Source organism: Myxocyprinus asiaticus, chromosome 9, assembly GCF_019703515.2.
Source record: "Myxocyprinus asiaticus isolate MX2 ecotype Aquarium Trade chromosome 9, UBuf_Myxa_2, whole genome shotgun sequence".
NCBI lineage: Eukaryota > Metazoa > Chordata > Actinopteri > Cypriniformes > Catostomidae > Myxocyprinus > Myxocyprinus asiaticus.
This window is the reverse complement of record NC_059352.1, coordinates 21,831,576-21,855,938: the sequence shown is the minus strand read 5'-3', so window position 1 is coordinate 21,855,938 and position 24,363 is coordinate 21,831,576. Positions and strand designations below refer to the sequence as shown.

General features: G+C 38.2%; 1 protein-coding gene across 4 annotated transcripts; it reads right to left on the bottom strand.

Annotated features, from left to right (window-relative positions):
• Positions 1–1,210: 1,210 nt before the first annotated feature.
• On the bottom strand, positions 1,211–23,408 carry LOC127445982 (transmembrane protein 125). 4 transcript variants are annotated; one of them, XM_051706538.1, is made up of 3 exons: positions 23,135–23,408; positions 15,178–15,293; positions 1,211–2,048 (listed from the first exon to the last, which is right to left on the bottom strand). In XM_051706538.1, the coding sequence occupies exon 3, from the start codon at positions 1,982–1,984 to the stop codon at positions 1,316–1,318; it is 669 nt and encodes a 222-aa protein (XP_051562498.1). In that variant the 5' UTR covers positions 1,985–2,048; positions 15,178–15,293; positions 23,135–23,408; the 3' UTR covers positions 1,211–1,315. The 4 variants fall into 4 exon arrangements, with proteins under 4 accessions (XP_051562498.1, XP_051562499.1, XP_051562501.1 ...); XM_051706539.1 differs by having other exon boundaries at positions 15,213–15,293; XM_051706541.1 differs by lacking the exons at positions 15,178–15,293; positions 23,135–23,408 and adding exons at positions 6,277–6,473; positions 6,592–7,179.
• Between the last annotated feature and the right edge of the window lie 955 nt (positions 23,409–24,363).

Sequence of the window (24,363 nt, the reverse complement as noted above, 5' to 3'; positions counted from 1 at the left end):
ATATGCTTCAGCTGAAGGCATCAACGCATTATTTAAACTTAACATTTTATAGTGAAATTCCTGGTGAAGAACTATACTACCCGTGAAACCTGAATAGAAAGATCCACCAACTGTGGCAAATAAACCAGAGCAAATGTGCTCTGTAGCAACAGCCCACCTCCATGACGCAATCAAGTCGGTCTCCCTACACTCTCAAACTACTTATATATTTGTATTGTATTATATAGAATATTTTGCAGTAAAATTAAAATATATTGCTTCTATACTAACAACTTCAAATCAATAGTTTTATATATTTCCATAGTCTTTAATTATGTCATTCGCAATGCTTCATAGAATTGTAGTTCATTCTCTCATTAAAGTATTTTTTATCAGATTTTTATTTATTTTTTGTTGTTGCTTCAAATCAAAACTTGTAATCTTGTAATCTGGTTGGTTTGGTTCATGGCTCAGAATGCTTTTAAAAATAATTTGGCCTGATCTACTGAAATTTACATGACAATGGCAACATTTTTGCAAACCAAAATGACATGCTTCATTATACGTTTGGCTGCAGTTTCCCAGTGAAATGTCCAGTGGGGGGCGCCAAAAGCAAGTGAAATTATGTTGTGATAGACAAGTTTTTTAAGCTGAATATTATAATGAGTAAAACATACCTCCCTAATTTAAAACTTTAACCTAAACCTAAGCAATATTTTTCGAAAAGATAAATGAGAGGTGAACAAAACAGACATCCTTACACTATACCTACGCCTAAACCTAACTGATAGTGTTTTAGAATAAAATTCAACATGAAAAGCACATTTACTGAAGCAACCACGTCATTTCATGTTGCTTCTATGGCACTTTCGCTTCACATAGACCAACTCTATCAGTTGAGCTACCGCATAAGTGAATCACATTGGAATAAGTGTGTAGATGTAGGTGGGTCTGTAATACAAGTGTTAATATTGTTTTTCAAATGATGTGTTAAAGTGTTTTGATATACAGTAAAAACATAGCAGGGTGTGAGTAATAGAGTGAAAAATTAGTGTTTATAAAGTCATAAACAGCCATAGTACCCATGATTTGTGTGAAAGTGAAGAAAACGCACAGTTGTTGTAGCGCCTCTAATGTTAATTTCACCAGGAAACTGCAGCAAACTGTAGAAAGCGGCATGTAAAACTCGGTTTGCAAAAATGTAGTTATAGTAAAGTTCACTCTATGAGACTAGGTTGCAAGAATTTTATGAAATCTCTACAGAAATAATTAATAGGAAAAACATTTTGGAATCAAGATGGCTGAAAAAGTGGGCGAGCACTGTTGCTCTGTTAGGCTATATCAGACGAGCCAAGCTTGAAGCAGTCTCTCTCCTTGTCTGCATTTGGCCTGAAATGGAGAAGATCCCCACTGTCCTCTCCCACCGTCTTTGTCCTGGCCCTGTCCTCTCTAAGAGGAAAACTACTGTGGAGTAAACCCCGACTGCTAACACTGTAAAACTCCCACCCACCAAAAGCACCACCCCAGATATAAACATGTCATTCAGTGCCATGCCAGGTTTAGGCATATGGTAGGCCAAAGCAACATCCAGGAGCACAGCCCCACAAATAAGCAGTGAGATTCCCATGATCAACATCACCAGAATGTCAGATAAGCCGCCACTCTTTAGCATGTCGATCCGCCGTCTGTTTCGTACACAGTTCATGTCCTGGACAGCGGAGCTCAGCAACTGCTTAAGGAGGACGGCCAGCGCGAGAAGACAAAGAGCTGTACCGGTGCCCAACCTCCATTCACTGGACAGACTGGTGGTGGTGGAAAGAAGGCCTACGCCACCCAGTCCGCAGCCCAAGATTAGGCTCACTGAGGCGCAGTCACATAATAAGGATTTGCGTGGCTCACTGAACCACCAGAGCTCCACCTGCTCCTCCAGGAGGTTCTGCTGGATGCGTGCGGGGTCAGGATATGATTGGCCCCTTGGAGAAGAATAATCCTCCAGTTCTGACATGATCTTTGCTGTTAATGGTGCTCAGGATAGGTCCCAGCTGTGAGAAGATGTCTGGCAAAACCTCCTGTAGAGAAGAAGTTGATACAGTAATTAGGTAAGAAGATGCCATGCATACAAAAATGTTATGCGGCTAATACATGCAAGCCTAAAATGTTACCCATCTGTTAAAGAGAGAAGTTAAAGGCAATAGCATGCTAAACAGTCATTGGACCAAAAAAATGAAGAATTAAAGGTGAAGACAAGAATCAGGTACATTAAATTGTACATCACTCTCACCACTCCAAAAAACAAGCACATTTTAAAGGACTGTTTCACCCAAAAATTAAAAATCTGTCATCATTTACTCACCCTCATATCATATCAAACCCAATAGGTTTGAAAACAAGAGGAGACATTTTTTATCATTTCCTTTTGTGTTTCATGTAAGAAGGTAATTCAGACAGGTTGGAGCAACATGAGGGTAAATAAATAATGCCAGAATCTTCATTTCTAGGTAAACTATCCCTTTCAAATTTGTATATGTACATACACTGTATATGTATATACACTCAATTAACACTTTATTAGGAACACCTGTACACCTACTAATTCACGTGATTATCTAATCAACCAATCGTGTGGCAGCAGTGCAATGCATAAAATCATGCAGATACAGCCCAGGAGCTTCAGTTAATGTTCACATCAACCATCAGAATGGGGAAAAAATTGATCTCAGTGATTTGGACCATGGCATGATTGTTGGTGCCAGACGGGCTGGTTTGAGTATTTCTGTAACTGCTGATCTCCTGAGATTTTCACACACAACAGTCTCTAGAGTTTACTCAGAATTGTGCAAAAAACAAAAACATCAAGTGAGAGGCATTTCTGTGGACGGAAACGTCTTGTTGATGCGAAAGGTCAGTGGAGAATGGCTAGACTGGTTTGAGCTGACAGAAAGGCTATGGCAACTCAGATAACAACTCTGTACAATTGTAGTGAGCAGACTATCATTTCAGAATGCTCAACATGTTGAACCTTGAGGCGGATGGGCTACAACAGCAGAAGACCATGTTTGGCACTTTATTAGAACCATAGTGTTCCTAATAAAATGTTAAGTGAGTGAATATATTAGCTCTGAAAAAAATTAAGACACCATTATCCCCACCCTGACCCCCAACAAACATCCCTGTGGTCAAAGCCCAAGTACACACGCAGATAAAAAAATAAAAAATAAATAATAATAATAACAATAATAATAACAATAATAATAAACACACATTTAAAACTATAAATCCCTCTCCACTGCCCCTCCCCGAGAGCCCTCCAAAAATGCCAAATAGCTGCCCCACTTTTTATCAAACAACTCCTGGTTGCCTAGCCTTCTATACGACATCTCCTCAAATGTCGCCACCCTGCCCATCTCTGTGCACCACTCCTGAAATGAGGGCGCTGCAGCTGACTTCCATCCCCTAAGGATGACCTGTCTGTCAATCATAACACTGGCTAGGACCCCTATATATGTGTTTGAGGAAAATTCACATTTTTGTTTTATTCTATAATGGACTGACAAATAAATAAAATAAAAATATTGTCATTTAGTGCATTTATTTGCCAAAAATGACAACTGGTCAAAATAACAAAAAATATGCAGTGTTGTCAGACCTCGAATAATGCAAAGAAAACAAGTTCATATTCATTTTTAAACCACACAATACTAATGTTTCAACTTGGGATGAGTTCAGAAATCAATATTTGGTAGAATAACCCTGATTTTCAATCATAGCTTTCATGCGACTTAGCATGCTCTCTACCAGTCTTTCACAATGCTGTTGGGTGACTTTATGCCACTCCTGGCGCAAAAATTCAAGCAGCACAGCTTTGTGGATGGAGGACCACCGGATCCAGATTCTGTCATGGCCAGCCCAATCTCCAGACCTGAACCCCATTGAAAACCTCTGGATTGTGATCAAGAGGAAGATGGATGGCCACAAGCCACCAAACAAAGCCGAGCTGTTTGAATTTTTGCACCAGGAGTGGCATAAAGTTAGTTTCTTTGCATTATTTGAGGTCTGAAAACACTGCATCTTTTTTGTTATTTTGACCAGTCATTTTCTGCAAATAAATGCTCAGAATTACTATATTTTTATTTGGAATTTGGGAGAAAGTTGTCAGTACTTTATAGAATAAAACAAAAATGTTCATTTTACTCACACATACCTATAAGTAGTAAATAACTGATAATTTTGCAGTGGTCTCTTAATTTTTTCCAGAGCAGTATATGGTAAAAACAAATTAAATATTATTTTTTTTTTCAAAAGGCTATTCTTAAAATCCATCTGTGATGTGTCTAAAGAACCTGTCTTAATTTAAATACTTCTTGTGTTGTTTAAAGCCTGTTAATATAGCTGGAGACGTCCGTGTTTGGAAAAAATGTGTGTAGAAAGAGAATAAAGATTTTCAATAGTGTGAGAAGAAGACAATTTCCCTCTTGCTATGGGCTCTGGCATTAATTCCTTTACAAATGGCCTGTCCCTGTAGTCCCTGTGACCCTCAAGGTTGCAGGACAGACAGCTTGTCTTTACAATCCTGTAAGTGGCTTTGCCTTTACAGTCAGCACTGCTGCGCCTGCCAGTTGCATCTGCTCTTAAACAACAATAAATGCATACATTACAATCACTGACCAAAGTGTACTCTTAGTTCAACTCTTTATCCTTTTAATCCAGGACTAGTGCCATTATTCTCCAATGTTTGTTCAAAGTCTGTTGCCTTGCACATGTTTGGCCATAAGGGTTGTGTACATGTGTGAAGCTGTGTTAATTAAGTCCCAGAAGACCTGAGTCTTATATCACTGACATATTGCATCCCTGTTTGAGGTGAGGCATGAACAGAGAAGATGGAAGAGTGAAAACAAGACAGCCCATGAAAACAGTCCTTTAAGATTACACATACATACACTGTGGATTCAAAAGTACTTATTGAATTATTATAGCATTAAAAACAAGTTAATTAAAATATGTGAACATGTTGAGATTTAAGGACATTTTATTTATTATTATAGATGGTGTCTGCCATGCAGAGGGAAAATAAATCAGGCATATACTCTATGCTTGCTCTTGACTGGCTTAAATAATGCTAAATAAATATTTTGGCATACTTTTGACGCTCCACGCAAAAAAAAAACCTCAAATTAATAATTACTACGCACTTGACCAAAACAAAATGGGTGTCGTTTTAAAGCTTAGAAGTTTCTTAATGCATATAGGCAATATAAACAACTCTGAACAGGTGCTTTTTATTTTGCTGACAACTTATAAGTGTTCCATTTTCATCACTTATGAAATATGATTATTTACTTTACACCATACTGTCAAACATATGATTAAAACATCATACAGATTGTAAAGTTCTTAAGTAGAACACAACAAATATTGTGTCACTCACATACCAAATATATACTGAGTAAAAGCCAGAGAAAAAAGCTTTTAGAATTTATAAGTTGTAAGTAAACAGATGTGTCCTTTTGTCAGGTTTTTGCTTGTAACTTCATGAAACATAAACAAAAAAACAAAATGCAACACTACATCAGATATCTTTTTTGTCATGCTGGGGGACGGTTCCTGGTTACAAAGCGGACTAATAACAGCAGTTGTGGCATGACACATTGTTACATTTTTTGGAGAGGTGCACGTCAGGCTACGACATAGGCTACGCAGACATAGGTTCGACACAGAAGTTTATATTAGCCTTTAGGTTTAGGTTTTGTGGGTAGAGTTAATAAAATATGCATCCTGTTGACTGTAATACATCAATTACAACAAAAAAATACAACTCGCACTCTCAGTGGACATTTCACCCGAAAACTGGAGCTCACAGGTGCCCATTACTTTAACAACACTTCCAGCTATGGCCACTGGGGGCAGTGGTTAGAATATTGGTAAAACAAGACCAATTTCAGCAGCAGAACTTTCGACCTACTGTCGCAGAATTCACAATGTGTTCAGTCTGCTGACTTCGTGCATTTCAAACAATTTCATTCCCCTCTACATGTCCAGTTATTTTATACAGACAGAGAACACAGACCATGCTGTTGTACACCCTGTCTTATCTCATCTGCCCAGTGTAAAAGATGTGAATGATACAGTACCTACTATAATAAGCCTGTGGCTCTACTTAAGTTAAAAAAATGAATTAAACCTAGTTTTGACAGTTCTTCAATCATGTCTAAGTGGACTGAATTATAAAGCTTATTACAAAATAGTATCCAAAACGTCATCTAGGATGGGTGCCTTGGGTTACAGCATAAGAGTACTCACCCTTCAAAATTAGACACTATCTGCGGTCTGAGTCTTTCTGCATGTGGCATGTGAGCAGTTTATCATTCGCTGGTGCATTCACGTACAGTAATTTTCCCAATAGAGTGAAGGCAGTGAGGACCTCAAGGTTAGATATATTCTATATCACCTCAGGATTGGGCTTCTTTGAAACTCTCCTTTTCACTTTAGTGATGCCACTGTGGTGCAGTCAAATGTATAATTATGAGATTGAGATTATTATTTTTGCAACTGATAGCAAAAAAGTTTGACATGGAAAAGAGACTTTGAACAAAGTTCTGAAGGAAGTATAATTACCATTGGTTGGATTCCTTTAGGTTTACAAAGGCTAATGTGGCATTGATAAGAAAACCTTCTGAATGGCTGACCTGTCAGTAGAGGTTTTGCTCTCAATTTTAAAAGTAATCCTCTGTATTTCCAATCAGTGTAAATTGTCCATCAAGGTCTCTCATAGGCCAAATGCCTGTCAGTGCATTAGTTATCCACAAATTAAGACAGCGGTATTCCTTCTTGGTTCATGTTACTCTTGGCTAATGATGTTGCGACTTTCTTGGAGATTTAAAGGAAACACCATCTTTCCCGACAGGTGTGAATGCTAAGCATTGTTGCAGACCAGGCGCACAATTCATTCTCTATTCAAGCAGCACAGTGTAGTATCTCTGACTGCAGGTCTCTGAGGTATCTGAAAAAGAACCATTCATAAAGCACGCTCTTGTCTTGTCTCTGGTCACCATACAACAGCTGATGCCTTGTTTAGCAGCCTGGTTCCTAGACAGAGACAATGGAGCAAGTCTCTGTGTGCTTCTCTAAGCCAGGATGAGATGGGTCACTAGGGTGACTAGATTCCTGCTTGTGGAAAACAGGACAGCCCCCTCCCAGCAAAAATGAAATTGAAGTATTCTTACCTAGGCGCAGATCAATGCGAAGTAGAGGGTGCATCCGCATCTGTAACTGTTGTCACCTTGTACTTTTTGCTTGCAGCGATTTTTCTCAGCGTGCACTTGTCTTTCAAGAGTTTATCGTAAAATGCAGAGCAGTCCAGTCCAAAATTAAGATGTACGAAATGCATTGCCTTCATGACTGTTACACTGAGTCAAGATTTATCCGGTGTCCATGCTGCATTCATTAATGAGAACACACGCTTCACAGATGCAGATGTTCCAGGCAGGCATAAAACAAACTCCACGACCTTGGCTAAGACTCCAAAGTTGATGGTCTTGCTCTCCAGCTCACGAAAAACGTCTGTCCATCTCTCAGACACGGCCGTCTTGTTCATGTTCCAATCAGTGATGTGACAATGTTTTTCACGCAAGCCCACTCATCAAAGAGTGTGTTTCGTCAGTCAAACTGAGAGCGGGGATTCTGGAGTAGAAGTGTTCAAGACTGCTCTGAATGTCTTTCCACTCTCGTATGTCTCTCAGTAGGGCCCACTCAAGTTTTTCTGTGTTCTTCAATGAGTGGCTCCAATTTTGGGGGTAATCCACTGATGCTGAGTAAAAGTTTCTTATTGCACAAAAGAAATCATCCGCTCGCATGTCACCAGCTTCAACCAGGGCATCCAACTGCTTTTTAATATCAGAGTGTATGAATGATTCCTCCAGCCTGGCCTGTAAGACTTCTCTCAGGTTATGAATGTGCAAAGCTATGGCTGTGCACAACAGAATGATAAGCAAAAAGTCCTTCACTTGCGGGCACCTTGTCAGATTCTGAACTTTGCTTCACAAAAAAAATCGCTAACACTTGGTGTGGCACACTTACTTTTAACAGCATCCACATGCTTTTTTGTATGAACATGCTGCGTGATGTCGGTGTGGCCTCCATGGATGATGGAAAAGCGAGCTCCAAAAATCTCACACCACACTTTACTAGGCTCTGTATGTGACTCCTTTTTTAGAAATGTAAACTCTTTTTGAATATCCTCATTAAATGTACATGCATGCTTCCTTGACATTTTTCCAGCCGCAATTTCATCTGTGTGCTCTTTCAAACTGACTCTTCAATCAGTTCACTAACTGGACGTCTATTGATAGGGGATTGTGATTGGATAGTTTAATCCAATCATGTACTTTAAATAACATGGTGTGATTTTATTGGTTTTACAAGCCATATCCTTGGCTACCTTTGATAAAAATACTCATGTGACTGAGAAAGCTGCAAAGGCGATTGAGAAATTTCAGGAGAGGGGAAATATGGGACAAAACACGATTTTTTCAGAATAAGTCAGGACACTAGATAAAGTGCTTGAATACAGGACTGTCCCGGGAAAAACGGGACGTCCGGCCACCTTACGGGTCACTATCAGTCTGGAGACAATAGAAGCAAAGACTGACTGTTAGATGTGTGGGGTGGGCATGTGAAATATCAAAAAGAATCAAAAGGATTTAATGAATTGCTTTTGATTGTTATGAGAGGACATTGCTATTAAAAGAAAAATGTGAGAAATAATGTCGATGATTTAAAAAAAGAGGGTTTTTCAGCAAGTCTGTTTCAAAGCCATTGAAGAATGACTATAAACACACACTTGTTATCACACATTCCATATTATGCTGCCTTCATGTGCTATCGGAATTATCCTACTTCCCACTTCTGAAGTGGTAATTATGAGTATGTGGCATTCAAGTGCTTTGTTGTTGAAAAGAACAGGAAATATGGAATGCAAGGTTCATTCATAAATATTTCTTGAGGAACTTTTATTGTGACACCATAATACACTCATATAATTTTACTATACTACATACTATATCAGTTAGCTTGCAGATGATAATAAAATTTTGGTCAAATACAATCTATTTTCAAGGTGTAAAAATTTACAACATGCATCAAATGGTTGCTGATATACATAAATGAATATGACCAAAATGGCAAGTGCTAACAATTAGCTATATTTAAAAAAAATGTATAAAACCTGCCATTCACTACAGAAACTGTATTCTCCTCCGGCATGTTGAAAGTTTACGACTACCCCATTTCGAAAACTCTGAAGTTTCTCAATTGTTTCCCAGTCATAATTACGACTTGAGGGGTCATTCACGTGCAACTACTGAGAGGGAAATTTGTATTTACGAAAATTCCGATAGTACATGAAGGTAGCATTAATGTCCCAAGATGCTATGTTGCTTGGCAAGCATAAACGGCCTACAGTTAGGCCTAACCCTAACACTAACCTAACCCTGCATTTAATTACACCTGTAGTTACACTGTTAATATTACCCCTAATCTAACCCTAACCCAACCCTTACCCTAAACCCTTACCTAAATCCTAACCCTACCCCTATCCGTACCTCAAACTCAGTAGCAGCAAATGTGAATCTTGTGAGAATTATGCAAAACAACATATATGGAGTGACTGAAGGCAAGAAAATTTATAAGCAAAATGACTTGAATCTAGAAAACCCAACCTTTTAACCCTCGAAATTCCTCAAAGCCATAAAACTAAGAGCTGCCAAAATGGCTCCCTAAAGTCTGGAATGACCCATCCAAATGAGATGAACCACATTTGGCCAATAAAACAAACAAAAGAAGATCTGTGAATGCAGAGGATCCCTTCTCATACATGTTGTAAATCAGGGAATCCCCTATGACCACTACGAGTTAGATCACACTCCCTGGAAACACTGGGAGAGGATAAGACACACTCTTTTTGTCCTACGATATAAACCAATTTGCTACACTTAAACTAGACTCATCAGGTCATGAGACATTGTGATCGTTTCCTGCAAACAGCATTTGAATCTATAACCTCTGACACAATCGCAAAACTTACTTTACTGTAATCATATCCTGTACATAATCTGATAAAGTGCCTAGAACTCTTATTCAAGGCTTAACCTGATAATATATCCTGACAATCATGTTTCTCATAGCGTATAATGTATTAGCCATGTTGGAAAACCACTGAATTAACCATTATGATTTGTAATCATGTATTTTCACATTTTGTTACTTACACATGGAATATTCATGAAAGTATGTCATATTTAGTATGTAAATGCTTGCTTGTTTACATAGAGAATGTTGAATGTCATGTCTCTTGCACTGTTTTCAAGATATAAAAGGTCATGATTAAACATTGCCCTATACTGAGCAGGAAACAGGAGTCTTCACAGACAAAGGCTCATAAATTACCAATCAGAAGGAAGGACAGAAATTACCATGTGCCTCCAAAAAGGCACTTCTGACTGGCTCAGGACACCTTTGGGGTGTGGCCAATCTCAACGCAAAAACTCTCGTACCAAGGAGGAACGGCCCTTTCTTTCCTTTTCTTCTGCTCTCTTCTCCGTACTTCACTTTCTTTGCAGATCTGCGCTCTTGCCCTCGTGGCTTGTAGCCTCTTGCCCCTCAAGCTCTGTGCAATGTAGAAGTCCAGGAAGGCTCGGAGTAAAGCTCAGAGGAAGCCCTTCTCTTCTCTGTGCTACGACACACATGTGGCGGTCCTCCCTGCGGAAGGCCTCACTTCAACGCCCTCATCATCCATCGACGCAACAGACAAAAATGATCCACGATCTTAACAGAGTCCAAGCATCGACGGAACCACCCAAACTTTCTACAAGAGCCAAAGAACCAAGCAACGCAAGGAAACACAATGACACGCAAGTACATCTCCAGACTTTTGCTGAAAGTGCTGGTGTATTATTTAAATACTTTGGGTAATCTGATTGCAAATCGATTCAGACTCAAAGAACAATCAATGGTTCTTAAGGCATTGTCTACAGACTCCATAAAGTTCCTTTTCTCTGTATAAATAATTTCCATCACTCTGTTCACTTTACTCATCAACCTGTTTCATGTTTGTATGTGTTAGATTAGTTTTTATGTTTGACTGTGGTATATTTTGATAAATAATCTCGTCACTTGATTTTTGTCACTTGAAGATCCAGCCCTAAAGCTATACCTAAAATATTTGTGATATTATTTTCAATAAGCCATGAGAATAATATTACTCCAATAAGTGAATTAATCATAACTCCCTTAATAAAGCTAATTCCTTACAATAGAAATTGTGAGCAGATACATCGATCCATTGTATTACGATTTTAATGGTGGAGAATTTTATTCAGACAAATAATCATATTATTTGTCATTTATACTTGTTATAATGGTTGTCGAACGCAATTAATTCCATTATAAATTTCCTTACATAATTATGGAGGTACGCTGTCACTTTAACCCATACATGTACATCTACATTAACCAAATTTCCCTACATATAGTTACACAATAAGTACACTGTATGCATTTTAATGTTAATACATAGTAGTTAAAGACACCTAATATAAAGTGTGACCAAATCAACGTAATGTTGTAAGGTTTTCCTTACATTAAACCTTTAACCTAAACCTAACCGATAGTGTCATAAAAAGAAAATGTGACATGATAAAAACATCTGAAGCAACCAAGTAATTTTGTAATGCTTCTATGACAAGTTTGGCTCACATGTCGACTCTTTAGGAGTCGCACCCCGGCCCTTTGCATCAGAAGTGGAACGCTCAAACAGTTGAGCTATAGCACAATTTCACATTTGAACAAGCTTATAAATGTGTAATGAAAACGTTAATGTCACGCACCATAGTAAAAGTGTTTAGATGTCATAAGTTAACATTATGTGAGGAACAGGGTGAAAAGTGTTTATGAAGTGATAATCTGCCTTTTTACTTGGGATTAGTGTGAAAGTCATAGTTGTTGTAGAGCCCCAAGTGTTCATTTTACCAGGAAACTGCTGTAATTCGTACAACGAGCCATGTAAAAATCATTTTGCAAAAATGTAGGCCTAAGGTAGAGTAATGTGATTCTATGAGACCATATTTATTGAACATTGGTGCATTTTTATTATAGTGTTATTGGTAGCTTTTTATAACAGCTATAAACCACTCAAGTCCATGTGATATTGTGATTTTACCATGGTTAGGGTAAATCACTGTAATGCACAGCCTCTCATAGCTCATTGCTTAACTGGTTACTATAACACTGATCCTCAGTGTTATAGCCCTGCCTTGATTGTTTTTGTTTTGTTTTTTCTCTTGAGTTTTCCTATGTTTCTACAGGCTACTATTTAAGAGACTACACCTGCTTTAAATTGGGATTTGCCTATTTAAGATGTCCAATCCTTGTCTGGAGGAGGAGCCCCTTTTCCCTCCTGGGTTAACTTCCTGCAGGGTGCCTCAGAAGCTGGACCTATGTTTTCTATGTTACCTGTTCTTCACCCATTTCTTTGTTTCCCCTTTTAAATGAACCCCTAGACTTAATAAATTAATATTGTTATTGTATATTTGGACTTTGTTTATTATTGTTTGTTCACTGAGTTGGAAATGTGAGTGAGCAATATTCCGGTAGCCTCCAATATTTTGAGTTTGCTCGTCTTTGTTCTCCATCACATGTTTGAAGAAGGGAAAAGATAAGTTCGGAACTGGAATTTGGCCGCATCAAATGTTGGTAAGTTTGTTGTTTGCTCTCAACATAACACTTAATTAAATATGTTTTTCCATGAGTTAAGAAAGAATTTGAGCTCTTGCAGGATTTTGTATATGAACGCTGGGTGTAGTGTGTGTTTACTTTGTGTAATGCTCAGTAGGCTGGTAGTCATAAATAAAATTAATCTTATTAGCAAACTCATAAATGTTTTATTTTTTTTGCACATTTGTGATGTTCCCTGGTAGGTATAGCAACTCACTGCGTTGACCCTTTTTTATTTTATTTTTTGTTATTTTTGTGCTGATGCTGGTCTGAGAGCGCTGCTACGGTTGCTATATCTCACTGGTTTGTCCGTGAGATTGCGCTGCCAGCGGTATTTGAGTGCTTAAAGAGACTTGGCTCTTGGTGGAGGCATGAAGATTAGGGTTGAGTTATTTTAGGGGGGGGGTAGAGAGATGGAGGGTGGGAGTTGATCATCACTTGTTGTGCTTGTGTACTAGGTCTAATCAAAATGTACCTAGTATCACCTTTAATTTGCTGAATGAACATTTAAATGGTTGTTAATGAGTTTCGTTATAGACAAAAATGGATACTGAGTTGGAGTAATTTTTTAAGTCTCCTACTGATGCATTATTAAATCAACTGACAAAAGAACAGTTGTTAGAACTGGCAGCTCATTATGACATAGGTCTGACTACTAAAGAGAAAAGATTTAAGGATTTAAGGAGAATATTGGGCTAATTGTTAAATCAGCTCTCACACCCAAGTGTTTGTAACTGATAAACCTGATAAACCTACATCTGATAGGGAGTTGGGTAGGGGTGATTGTAACAAGGTTTAAAATGGGCAAGGAGGAGGCGGGAACCGGCTGAACAGACAAAATAATATGTAATGAAAACTTAAGACACAAACAAACACACACGGCAGCTGCATGTGGCTCTCTCTCTCTCGAACTGCCGCATCCGGCTCAGCTTTATCCCTCTCCTCGGCTGATTAGCCCGACTGGGTGCAGGTCGTGTGCACTAACGGCCAGGCCCCGCACTCCTCCTCGTCATAGTGATAAAACTCCCTTTTCTGCTTCATCATTCTCTTTTAAACAACAAAGAGAGCTTATGCTCTTAGAGATAGAAAAAGCCAAATTGAATCGGGAAATTGAGTTCCTAAGCGGTTGAAGTACAATGTTTTCAGTCGATTAGCGAGAGTAAGTTAGAGGACAGTACTAGCGGGACAATCAGTTCACCTAAAAAGGGGTTTGATGTGGCCCATAATATTAAACTCTCGCCCCGATTTAAGGAAGCAGATGATGACACATTTTTCAGTTTGTTTGAACGTTTGGCAGATGCTATGCAATGGCCAGATATCGAACAAACACTGATGTTGCAGTGTGTGTTAACAGGTAAGGCACAAAAAGCGTACTCTTCTTTGAGTGCTGAGGATAGCCAAGAGTATTGCAAGGTCAAAGAAGCAGTGTTGAAAGCTTATGACCGGAAGCTTACCGACAGAAATTTAGGAACATGCGGAGACATACAGAACAGACGTATTGTGAGTTCGCTAGAGATTTGAAAATTCAGTTAGACCATTGGTGTTCTGCCGCAGGTGCCAACAGCCATTATGATCTTCATGACTTGTTTCTGTTGGAATAGTTTAAAAGTACTTTGCCTGAACATGTGTCTATTTTTCTAACAGATCAAAATGTTAAAAGAAGAGGCTGCTATCCTTACTGACGAGTATGTTCTCACACATAAAAGTGAGATTGTGACACACTGATAGTCCTAGTATTTTAAAATACTACTGATAAAAGTGACTGATGTTCCTATTGTCATTTAAAGGGTCATTGGAAGAAGGATTGTCTGGCACTGAAAAGAAAGTTGATGCGTGTCAAATCTGAACCCAAATCTGCTCTTGCTGTTTCATCCATAACGACTGATCCCATTGATAACTCTGAATGTTGTATTAACACTTTTCAGGATTTAAAGAAATCAGTGATATTATGTAAAGTTGGAGTCATAGGCTATACGCCGTTTATCACAGATGGCTTTGTGTCACTAGTTGGGAGTACTGAGAAGGTTCCTGTTAAAATTCTTAGAGACACAGGTGCTTCAGAATCATTTATTTTGGAATTTGTTTTGTCTTATTCACAGGGCTGTGTGCTGATCAGGGGTATTGGGTTGCAAACTCTGTCTGTTCCCCTGCATAAAGTGGACCTTCAGACAGATTTGGTTAATGAATCAGTAGTGATGGGAGTTCGTCCCTCGCTTCCAGTGGAGGGAGTTTAAGTTATCTTGGGGAATTACTTTGCTGGTGATCGTGTTTGGCACCACCTCCACCTGTTATCACTTCATCTCCTGTTTCTTTGGATGACACTGATATATCTCAGTAGTATCCAGAAGTATTTGTGGCTTGTACAGTTACGCATGCCATGAGTAAACAAGCAGATGATACAAAATTGAATGACTCCAAGTTTCTGTTTCTGACCTCTACGAGGTTGGTGCCTGGTCTTCTTGCTTTACCTTCTATTTCCCATCAGGATTGGTCATCTGCTCAGAAAGGGGACCCATCGCTTAAGTCCCTGTTTGATGCTGCTTTATCCCCTGTTGAAACAGAAAGTTACATTAGTGGGTACTTTTTTGATGACGAAGTGCTGTTACAAAGGTGGACTTCTAAAAGAGATGGAATTTTGGGTGAACCACTTATTCAGGTAGTTGTCCCCATTTCCTTGCGAAACACCGTACTACAGACTGCACATGGTGAGGTGTTCGGTCATTTGGGGGTAAATAAAACCTGTCAACATTTGCTGTGCTATTTCAATTGACCCCATATGGAAAAAAGATGTAAGGCAGTTCATTAAAACGTGTTATACATGCCAGTTAACTGGCAAGCCAATCAATCACTTAAACCTTTGCCGTTATATCCAATTCATGTTATAGAACAGCCGTTTCAGCACCTTCTAGTAGACTGTGTTGGTCCGTTGCCACTTTCTAAGTCTGGTAAGGTTTATCTGTTGACATTGATGTGTCAGAGTACTAGATATCTTGCGGCTTATCCTTTGTGCTCAATCACTACACGATCTATTGCAAAAGCTTTGACCCAGTTCATATCTATCTTTGGAATTCCAAAGATTGTACAAAGTGATCAGGGAACAAATTTGACGTCTCACATGTTTCAAGAAGTGTTGCGTAAACTTGGCATTAAGCATAATCAATCCAGTGCTTATCATGCTCAAAGTCAGGGAGCCATAGAGCGCTTCCACCAGACATTAAATTCTTTGTTGAGAGCATATTGCACTGAGTTGAAAGGTGATTGGGAGAAAGGACTGCCTTGGCTGTTGTTAGCTGCACACGAGGTCGTTCAGGAGAGTTTGGCATTTAGTCCCAATGAATTAGTTTTTGGCCATCGTGTGCGTGGACCATTGGCAGTACTTTGTGATGGGGTTCCAGGGGCAGAACCACCCCAAAGATCCAATATGTACACGGTTTTCATCGACATCTGTTTTTGGCTGGTCAAGTGGCAAGAGAAAAATTGTGAAAGGCTCAGAGAAAAATTTAAAGCTTGTGCGATTGTAAGTCAGAATTTCGCATGTATAGTCCACGAGATCAGGTGCTAACTTTACTTCCTCTACCGGATTCTCCTTTTTGTGCAAAATTTTCAGGACTATATACTGTACTTCGACAAGTGTCTGATCAAAACTATATACTATCTACCCCAGAGTGTAAGAGACATACTCAGTTTTGTCATGCAAATTTGTTAAAACATTTTTATGTTCATACTATGGTTCCATCTAATGTCACTCCTTCATCAGTCTTCCCCTATGTGTGAATTGGGCCAGGATGTGAAAGCACCTGATGATACCATTCTACAACCTTGCCTTAAAAACTCAGAGACTCTGGCTAATCTAGAGGGACTACTGAAACACATATCTGGTAAACAACGCTCCGAGTTGACATCAGTATTGGCTGATTTCTCTGTTCTATTTTCGGATACGCCTTCTCGTACACACTTGATAAAACATGATATAGATGTAGGAGATGCTAAACTTGTCTGACAATGTTTTTACCATGTATCACATGATAAATGTCAGAAATTAGAGTCTGAAGTCAAATACATGCTTGATAACAACATTGCAAAGCCTTATTTCTCAGATTGGGCTTAGCCTTGTTTGTTAGTGGACTATTGAAAGGTGTATAGTTTAACTAAACTTGATTCATTTCCATTGCCAAAAATGGAAGATTGTGTGGATCAAGCCACATTTGTCAGTAAATTTGATTCGCTGAAAGGTTATTGGCAAGTGCCTTTGACCACTTGAGGACAGGAAATGTCATCCTTTACTACACCTTTCAAGTTGTATTCCTATTCCGTGATGAGTTTTGCCTGAGAAATGCCCCTGCCACGTTTCAGTGCTTAATGAACAAAGTGACAGCTGGGTTAGAGGGTTGCGCCGTGTACCTTGACGATATTGTCATTTATAGCAACACTTGGGACCAGCACCTTGGCCATGTTCGTGCATTGTTTGAACATTTAACTGATGCTCAACTCACAGTCAACCTGGCAAAGTGTGAGTTTGCCTGGGCGACTGTGACATATTTGGGTAAGCTGGTTGGGATGGGAAAGGTGCGCCCCGTACATGCTAAAGTTATAGCAATTGATCAATGTCCTATTACCCGGATTAAATGTGAGCTGATGCGTTTTTGGGGAATGGCTGGGTATTAAAGGAGTTTTTGTCTCAATTTTTCTTCTGTTGTTGCTCCGCTTACTGATTTATTAAGAGCAAAAGCCAAGTTTGAATGGACTCCTCAATGTGAAAAGGCTTTTGAGAATGTAAAAAGATTGCTCAGTTCTTTTCCTGTACTGACTGCTCCTTGAATGAATAAACCATTTAAGATCCAGGTGGATGCTAGTCAGTTGGAGCGGGAGCTGTGTTGTTGCAGTCTGATGAGTACGGCATTGATCGTCCCGTCAGTTATTTTTCACGGAAATGTAATTTTCACCAGGCCAACTATTCAACTATTGAGAAAGAAGCTTTGGTGTTAATTTGGGCACTACAACACTTCAAGGTTTATGTGTCTGGTGGTACTATGCCAATAGTGGTGTATACTGACCATAATCCTCTTACTTTTTTTCCACTCTCTACAGAATGCAAATCAACGTCTCAATAGATGGTCTCTTTTTCTACAGCCTTATGCTCTGGATATTCGGCATGTGCGAGGGGTGGACAATGTTTTAGCTGATGCATAGCTCCGCGCCCCATGTTAAATGGAATAAAGCTGGGCAATCCTTTAACTGTTCTTTTCTCTGTTCGTTGCCTTTATCTTGGTCTTCCTTTCCTTAAATGTTGCTTTTTACAGGCGCTGGGAAATTGCTGGACTGTGAAATCAAATTGGGTATGGATGGAAGGGAAATTGAACCGTCAAGGTAGCTTTGTGGCCATTGAGTAAGGTTTGTAGTTGGATTAACTGTTATAGAAAATGTAATCTGTGTTTTGAACATGTTCACCATTTGAGAGTTGAGGTGGAATTTTGTTTAATGTAGAAGCCCTCTTAGGAGACCCTCTCCCTTAAGGGGGGAGGTGTTATGGCCCTGCCTTGTTTGTTTTTGTTTTGTTTTTCTCTTGTGTTTTCCTAAGTTTCTACAGTCTACTAGTTAAGAGACTGCACCTGCTTTAAATTGGGATTTGCCTATTTAAGATGTCCAATCCTTGTCTGAAGGAGGAGCCCCTTTTCCCTCCTGGGTTAACTTCATGCAGGGTGCCTCAGAAGCTGGACCTGTGTTTTCTATGTTATCTGTTCTTCACCCATTTCTTTTTATTCCCCTTTTAAATTAACCACCAGACTTAATAATTAATACTGTTATTATATATTTGGACTTCGACATATATACATCATATATATGAGTTTTAATATAGACAATACCCCTGGCATCACAAATACATAACAGTCTCTCAATCTAAATTTCTAAAAAGCAATTTCTATCTATCTGAAAAAAGTGTGCTTTCTACCTGACAATTAATCATGGACTGTTTGGTCTAATCAAGATCTGGGTCCTTGAGCACCAAGAGTGAGCTTTTACAGTCATGCTACTTGCTGCCCCCTCTACTCTCTCCTTCCTGCTTAATCCACATTTTATCAGCCTGCACACATGGCTCAGGTTACTGTCAGGCAAATCCTTAGGAACAAACCACAAACAGCAGCTGGCCTGGACCCTGACTTCAGAGCTTTATACACCAACTCTGATCCCCCCCCCAATATTACGTGTCTTTCTCTCTCTGCTCTTTATGTTTACTTTCTCAGTTAATTTCAGCATGTTTCTCAGTCAGACTAAATATAACCTTTCTCTGCCTGTCTTTCTTTCTCTTTACATACTACCGTTTTGTTGGCTGGGGAGGGTTATCCTATCTAAAAATCAAAGCTCCCATCCCAGTGCTGTTTTTCTTTCTATCATAAAGTTTACATATGTCATTCCATGTACCTTATTCCATCATTTCACTGCACGACTCTGTGGTTTCATTTCCTTAAAACACTTTCCAAGTCCTTTCTGCAGCTTACTACCACATTAATGTCACAGTACGTAGGAGGAAACAGAACACAAAATAACATCATAAAGACAGATTACTCAGTCTTACTCGACACAAAATGTCTCAATGTTCTCTTTGTATGATTAATTTGACAACACTGGATATGGTTCAGCTATTATGGGTTTGAAAACAATGTACAAAAATTGGGAACATAATGTGAGTCAAATTTCTCTAGAACATGTCCGTATGGGCACGATGTCGTCTTGCAAGGTCTATAATATTTTGTATTCACTGCTGTTCAGGGCCTGATTTCCTTCTGTTTGGGCACAGCTGCAATATTAAGCACTAATTAAATCACCAATTAACAGGCGCGTCCACCCAGCTCCACACTGCAGAAAATTAGAAAAAAGTTCACCTCTCTTCTTCCCTCTCTCCCTGTCTGCCTCCCCTTTCATTCTCAAAGCAGTGACATATTACAGAATGTTTAGTTGTCTCCTCCAGGCCAGCCGAACTGTGAACATAGCCCATAATGCAATACAATGCAGGGCAGCTATCCAGCTTGGCCACTGAGATCCACTTTCTACCCTGACCTCCATCTGTGACATAGACACCAGCCAGGTTAGACACCTGGGCATGCTCCTTCACTCTCTGGGCATAGTTTCAGTGTCATTGTCTATCTCTGTGTCAAGGAATATTCCAGAATATCCACTCACTGGATGACTGTCATGTTACTGGGTACAGTCACCCTGTTGTTCCCTTAATATCTGTGTGCTTATCTGGGAATTTTGAGGAGAGCACCTAGCATCTGGAAGCATAAGACAGCAATCCACAGTAATTTGTCAAGACCCTGTACCATAATTTTAAACGAGGATATTTGTCCCTTACAAAAAATTAGACTGTTAAAATTGGTAACCTGCAACTGTTACCTTAAGGGGGTATTTCTTCTTGATCTAACCCTTAAAATTTGTTTTGCTGGTGTAACCTAATGTAATGTAGGTTCATTCAGAAATGTTAAATAATATTTTTTTATTTAGATGTTACCACATGCCGCACATTTTTAGGTTAACATTTTTCAGTCTTCTGTCATTGTACAGTAATGATATCAGATGGTAATACCATGCTACTGAATAATAACCATATTCATATTCAGTGTTGGGTGTATCTGATTACAAAGTAATTAGTTACTGTAGTCTAATTACTTTTTAGTCAAAAAAGTTATGTAACACATTACATTTAAAATTATTGTAATCAGATTACAATTACTGACTTTCAATGAAAGTGCTTTTACTTTGCGCTAAATTAATATATATATAATACATTTAAAATATGAATTCATATGTAAGTCTGTTAGTGTTTCTGTGACAGCTGAAGGGTGTGCAACAATAAATGAGGAAATATAGACATTATGAATTTGAGCAGAAAACCAAAAACTTCTAAGAAAAGTGATTTAGAAAGTAACTTAAAAGTAAAATAATTAGTAATGTCATTACATTTTAAATGGAGTAGTCAGTAAAGTAATATGATTAAATTTTTTAGAGCAGCAATTATTAATTTGCAGTGGATAACTTTTTTGAGTAACTTACCCAACACTGTTCATATTTAAATGCCGCTCACAAATGCTTCAAAAATACCAATGTATTATCATGGTGTACATGTCCAAAAATCTTTGGCACTTTTGGTAATTCGTTAGAGCTATTTCTTATTTAAACTTAGAATTAAAAAAGTAAATATCACTTTTTGTTATTGCTGTTAGCTTAGTGCTATTTGCTTTTTCTTTCCCACCCTACTGGATGACTGCAGTTATAATGTGTCAATGTAAGTGTGTGCGTGCATGTCCTTTCACTGTCATGAAAAAATAATATATATATATATATATATATATATATATATATATATATATATATATATATATATATATATATATATATATATATACACACACACACACACACACACACACATATATACTGTATATTAGAGATCGATCGATATTGATTTTTTTCTCACTGTCACCCGACACAAAGCTATTTTAGACACATTTATTGTGACACGGGTACTTTGCCCCATGAGTGGCTTTGCGTTTACATGAAACTTTTACTTGAACGGTGTCGCGGAGATAATTAATTTACACAGAGCTGTAATCACGTAAATGATGATTCATAGCAAAATAAAGTTTAATAGCAAATGTTAATATAATTTAGGGAATTTTAAACAAGTGGATCCTGTTAAAAACTGCACTGGCATACGGTGCCCATTCTGGCATACGGCCAGTCATTCCATTGGAACATGAGCATTCTTAGCACTTAAACTACACATCAAGCATTTATGTAACCCATCTCACTAGAGCATGAATGGCTGTTACGTTTAATACAATTTTACCTTTTCCTTTTTACACTTTACCTGTGGACAACCCCCAGCATTGTTTCCTCTGAAACGCCCTGCTGCAATGGCCGTCTAGCATGGAATTTCAGAAACACCTGCTTGATGGTGCCAGTTATCGGTGGATCCGATATTACAAAAACGAAATCCGATAATAGAAAAATGCTTGAATATCGGAAGAAATATTGGGAAATCCAATTATCAGTCGATCTCTAATATATATATATATATATATATAAACATAAACTTTGGACCCACTTTATATTAGGTGTCTTTATATACTATGTACTTAAACATTTGATACAATGTACTTATTATGTACATACGTGTTGTTGCATTGGACTTTTAAGTTTAATACTGTAGTTACACTGTTAACCTTACCCCAAACCCTAAACCTAACCCTACCATAACCCTAAACCCTAACTCCTATCCCTAATCTAAACCCTCAACCTCAGTAGCAGCAAATGTGAATCCTATGAGAATTTAGCAGAACAACATGTAGTTACACAATAAATACATTATATTGTATGTATTTTAGTAGTAGTTAAAGACACCTAACCATGATGTTAATTTCATCAACACCCCCAGTGTAGCTGATAGATCATCAATGGTTCAACAGCTGAGAGGGTAACCAAGAATAATTACTTTCTTCCTCTCCCTAAACTATTATATTGTCACTATGAATTCTATCCACTTAACAGTAAATTAAAAATATAATATATAGTAGAGTGATCGACAGTGATTAAGGGAACTAGATAGTTAAACATGTTAACAGTAATGTTTCTGGGTTTTTTCTATGAATGTATTCATACAGACAATGAACATTATAAACTAGTTTTGGACTTCCTTTTACGTACAAGGCACTCAGGACACATTAACACTTAATTATCGAACACTGCTTGTATGAATGTACTACAAAAAGACATATAATATTCACAGTAATATCAACATGATATAAAATAGAAGAAATGAATGATCGATAAACTTGAGAATATAAAGAGTAGGCTATATATCAGTCCATTTCTTTTCTCGTGATGAAGCCGAGCTAAATGAGTAAACACTGTTACTAGACTCTGTCTGACATGGGTCAAACCCTCAGTCACTTCTCAAAGATTAAATTTACACTTGACATATAATACATTTGATATAACATATAATTATGACAACATAATATAAAATAGTTAATATATGATACAACTCATTAACTAAACAATATAGAAATGCATTATAAAGAAAAGGGATCCCCATCTTAAATCAACCCCTTCAAATAAATAACTTTTATGAGTTTATTATCTTATATGTGACTGAGATTAATAACAGGAGAGAGCAATGTCTACACTTGCATATTGTATTATCATTGAAGGAAGCGTTAAAACTCCTGGACAAAGTTTACCTGTCCTGTGATAATGTATCAAGGTGCGAAACCTCTGATCAGTCGTTCTAACTTTTAGCTCACACATATATTTATATGTAATTTTAAAACCGGGAGTCTCTGCGAAGGCTTGCTATCAGAACTCAGATCCGGCTATGTGCTTCAGTTCTTACCTGTGATGTGCTGGTAGTCAACACACCATCCCGAACCACCCCGTCAGCCACAAATACACAGCAACAAACACACAGCTTCCTTCCACTCTGATCCGACTGACAGGGGAAACGTGGTCAGCTAATAGAGACATCACGTTTAATCTTAGTCTCGCGCAGTAATTCCGACCATATCAGGTTACGCTGACATTCCTACTGGCGATGCAGGTGCATTGCTCGTTCAGTCCGGACTTTTGCCCTCCGCTCGGGGGTGTGGTCTCTGCTCATTGCTACTCTGAGCGCGGAGCTCCTCTCCGTTTAGTTCAACTGGGAGTGTGACCTCGCCGCACCTTTCTGCTGGGATATCTGCAGCGATGAAAAAAAAAAAAAAAAAAAAGCATGGCCCCAAATAAAAAAATCAACAACAACAACAGCCTTCTTAATTTTATTTTCATTTCACAACACGACTAAGGGTGAGCGGAGTTCCTACCTGCTATTTGATCACTTATACACGGTAAAAAGTTGCAACCTGCAATTGTTACCGTAGGGAGCTATTTCTACTTGATCTAGTCCTTAAAATAGTTTTGTTGGTGTAACCTAATGTAGTCAAGTTGATTCAGACATGTTAAAGGAATATTCCGGGTTCAGTACAATTTAAGCTCAATCGACAGCATTTGTGGCATAGTTTTGATTTCCACAAAAATTCATTTTGACTTGCCCCTCATTTTCTTAAAAAAAAAGCAACAAATCTGGGTTACAGTGAGGCACTTACAATGGAAATGAATGGGGCCAATCTGTAAACATTAAAATACTCACTGTTTCAAAAGTATAACCACAAACAATATATGTGTGTGTGTTAACATGATTTTATTGTGATAAAATCAGTTACTAACCATTTCTGTGTAAAGTTATTGCCAATTTGACAACTTTTTTGGCATGACCATGTAATGTCAACAAACCCTAAAACCTAAAAACTAAAATGACTGTAAAATTACTATTTAACTTTACAGCTCAAATAATACATGAATTTTAACAGAAGAATTAATGTAAGTGCTTTTATAAAATTATAAGCTTCCTATTTCTGCCTTTAAACCCTCCAAAATTGGCCCTAGTCACTTCCATTGTAAGTGCCTCACTGTAACCTTTATTTAAATTAGATTTGTTTTTTTTAAAGAAAAGGAGGGACGTGTCAAAATAATTTTTTGTGGTAATCAACATTATGCCACAAATGCTGTCGATCGAGCTTAACTTGT

What these genes read in the sequence shown, in the direction of transcription:
- LOC127445982 (XM_051706538.1), bottom strand. Translation starts at nt 1,984, where the DNA reads ATGTCAGAACTGGAGGATTATTCTTCTCCAAGGGGCCAATCATATCCT.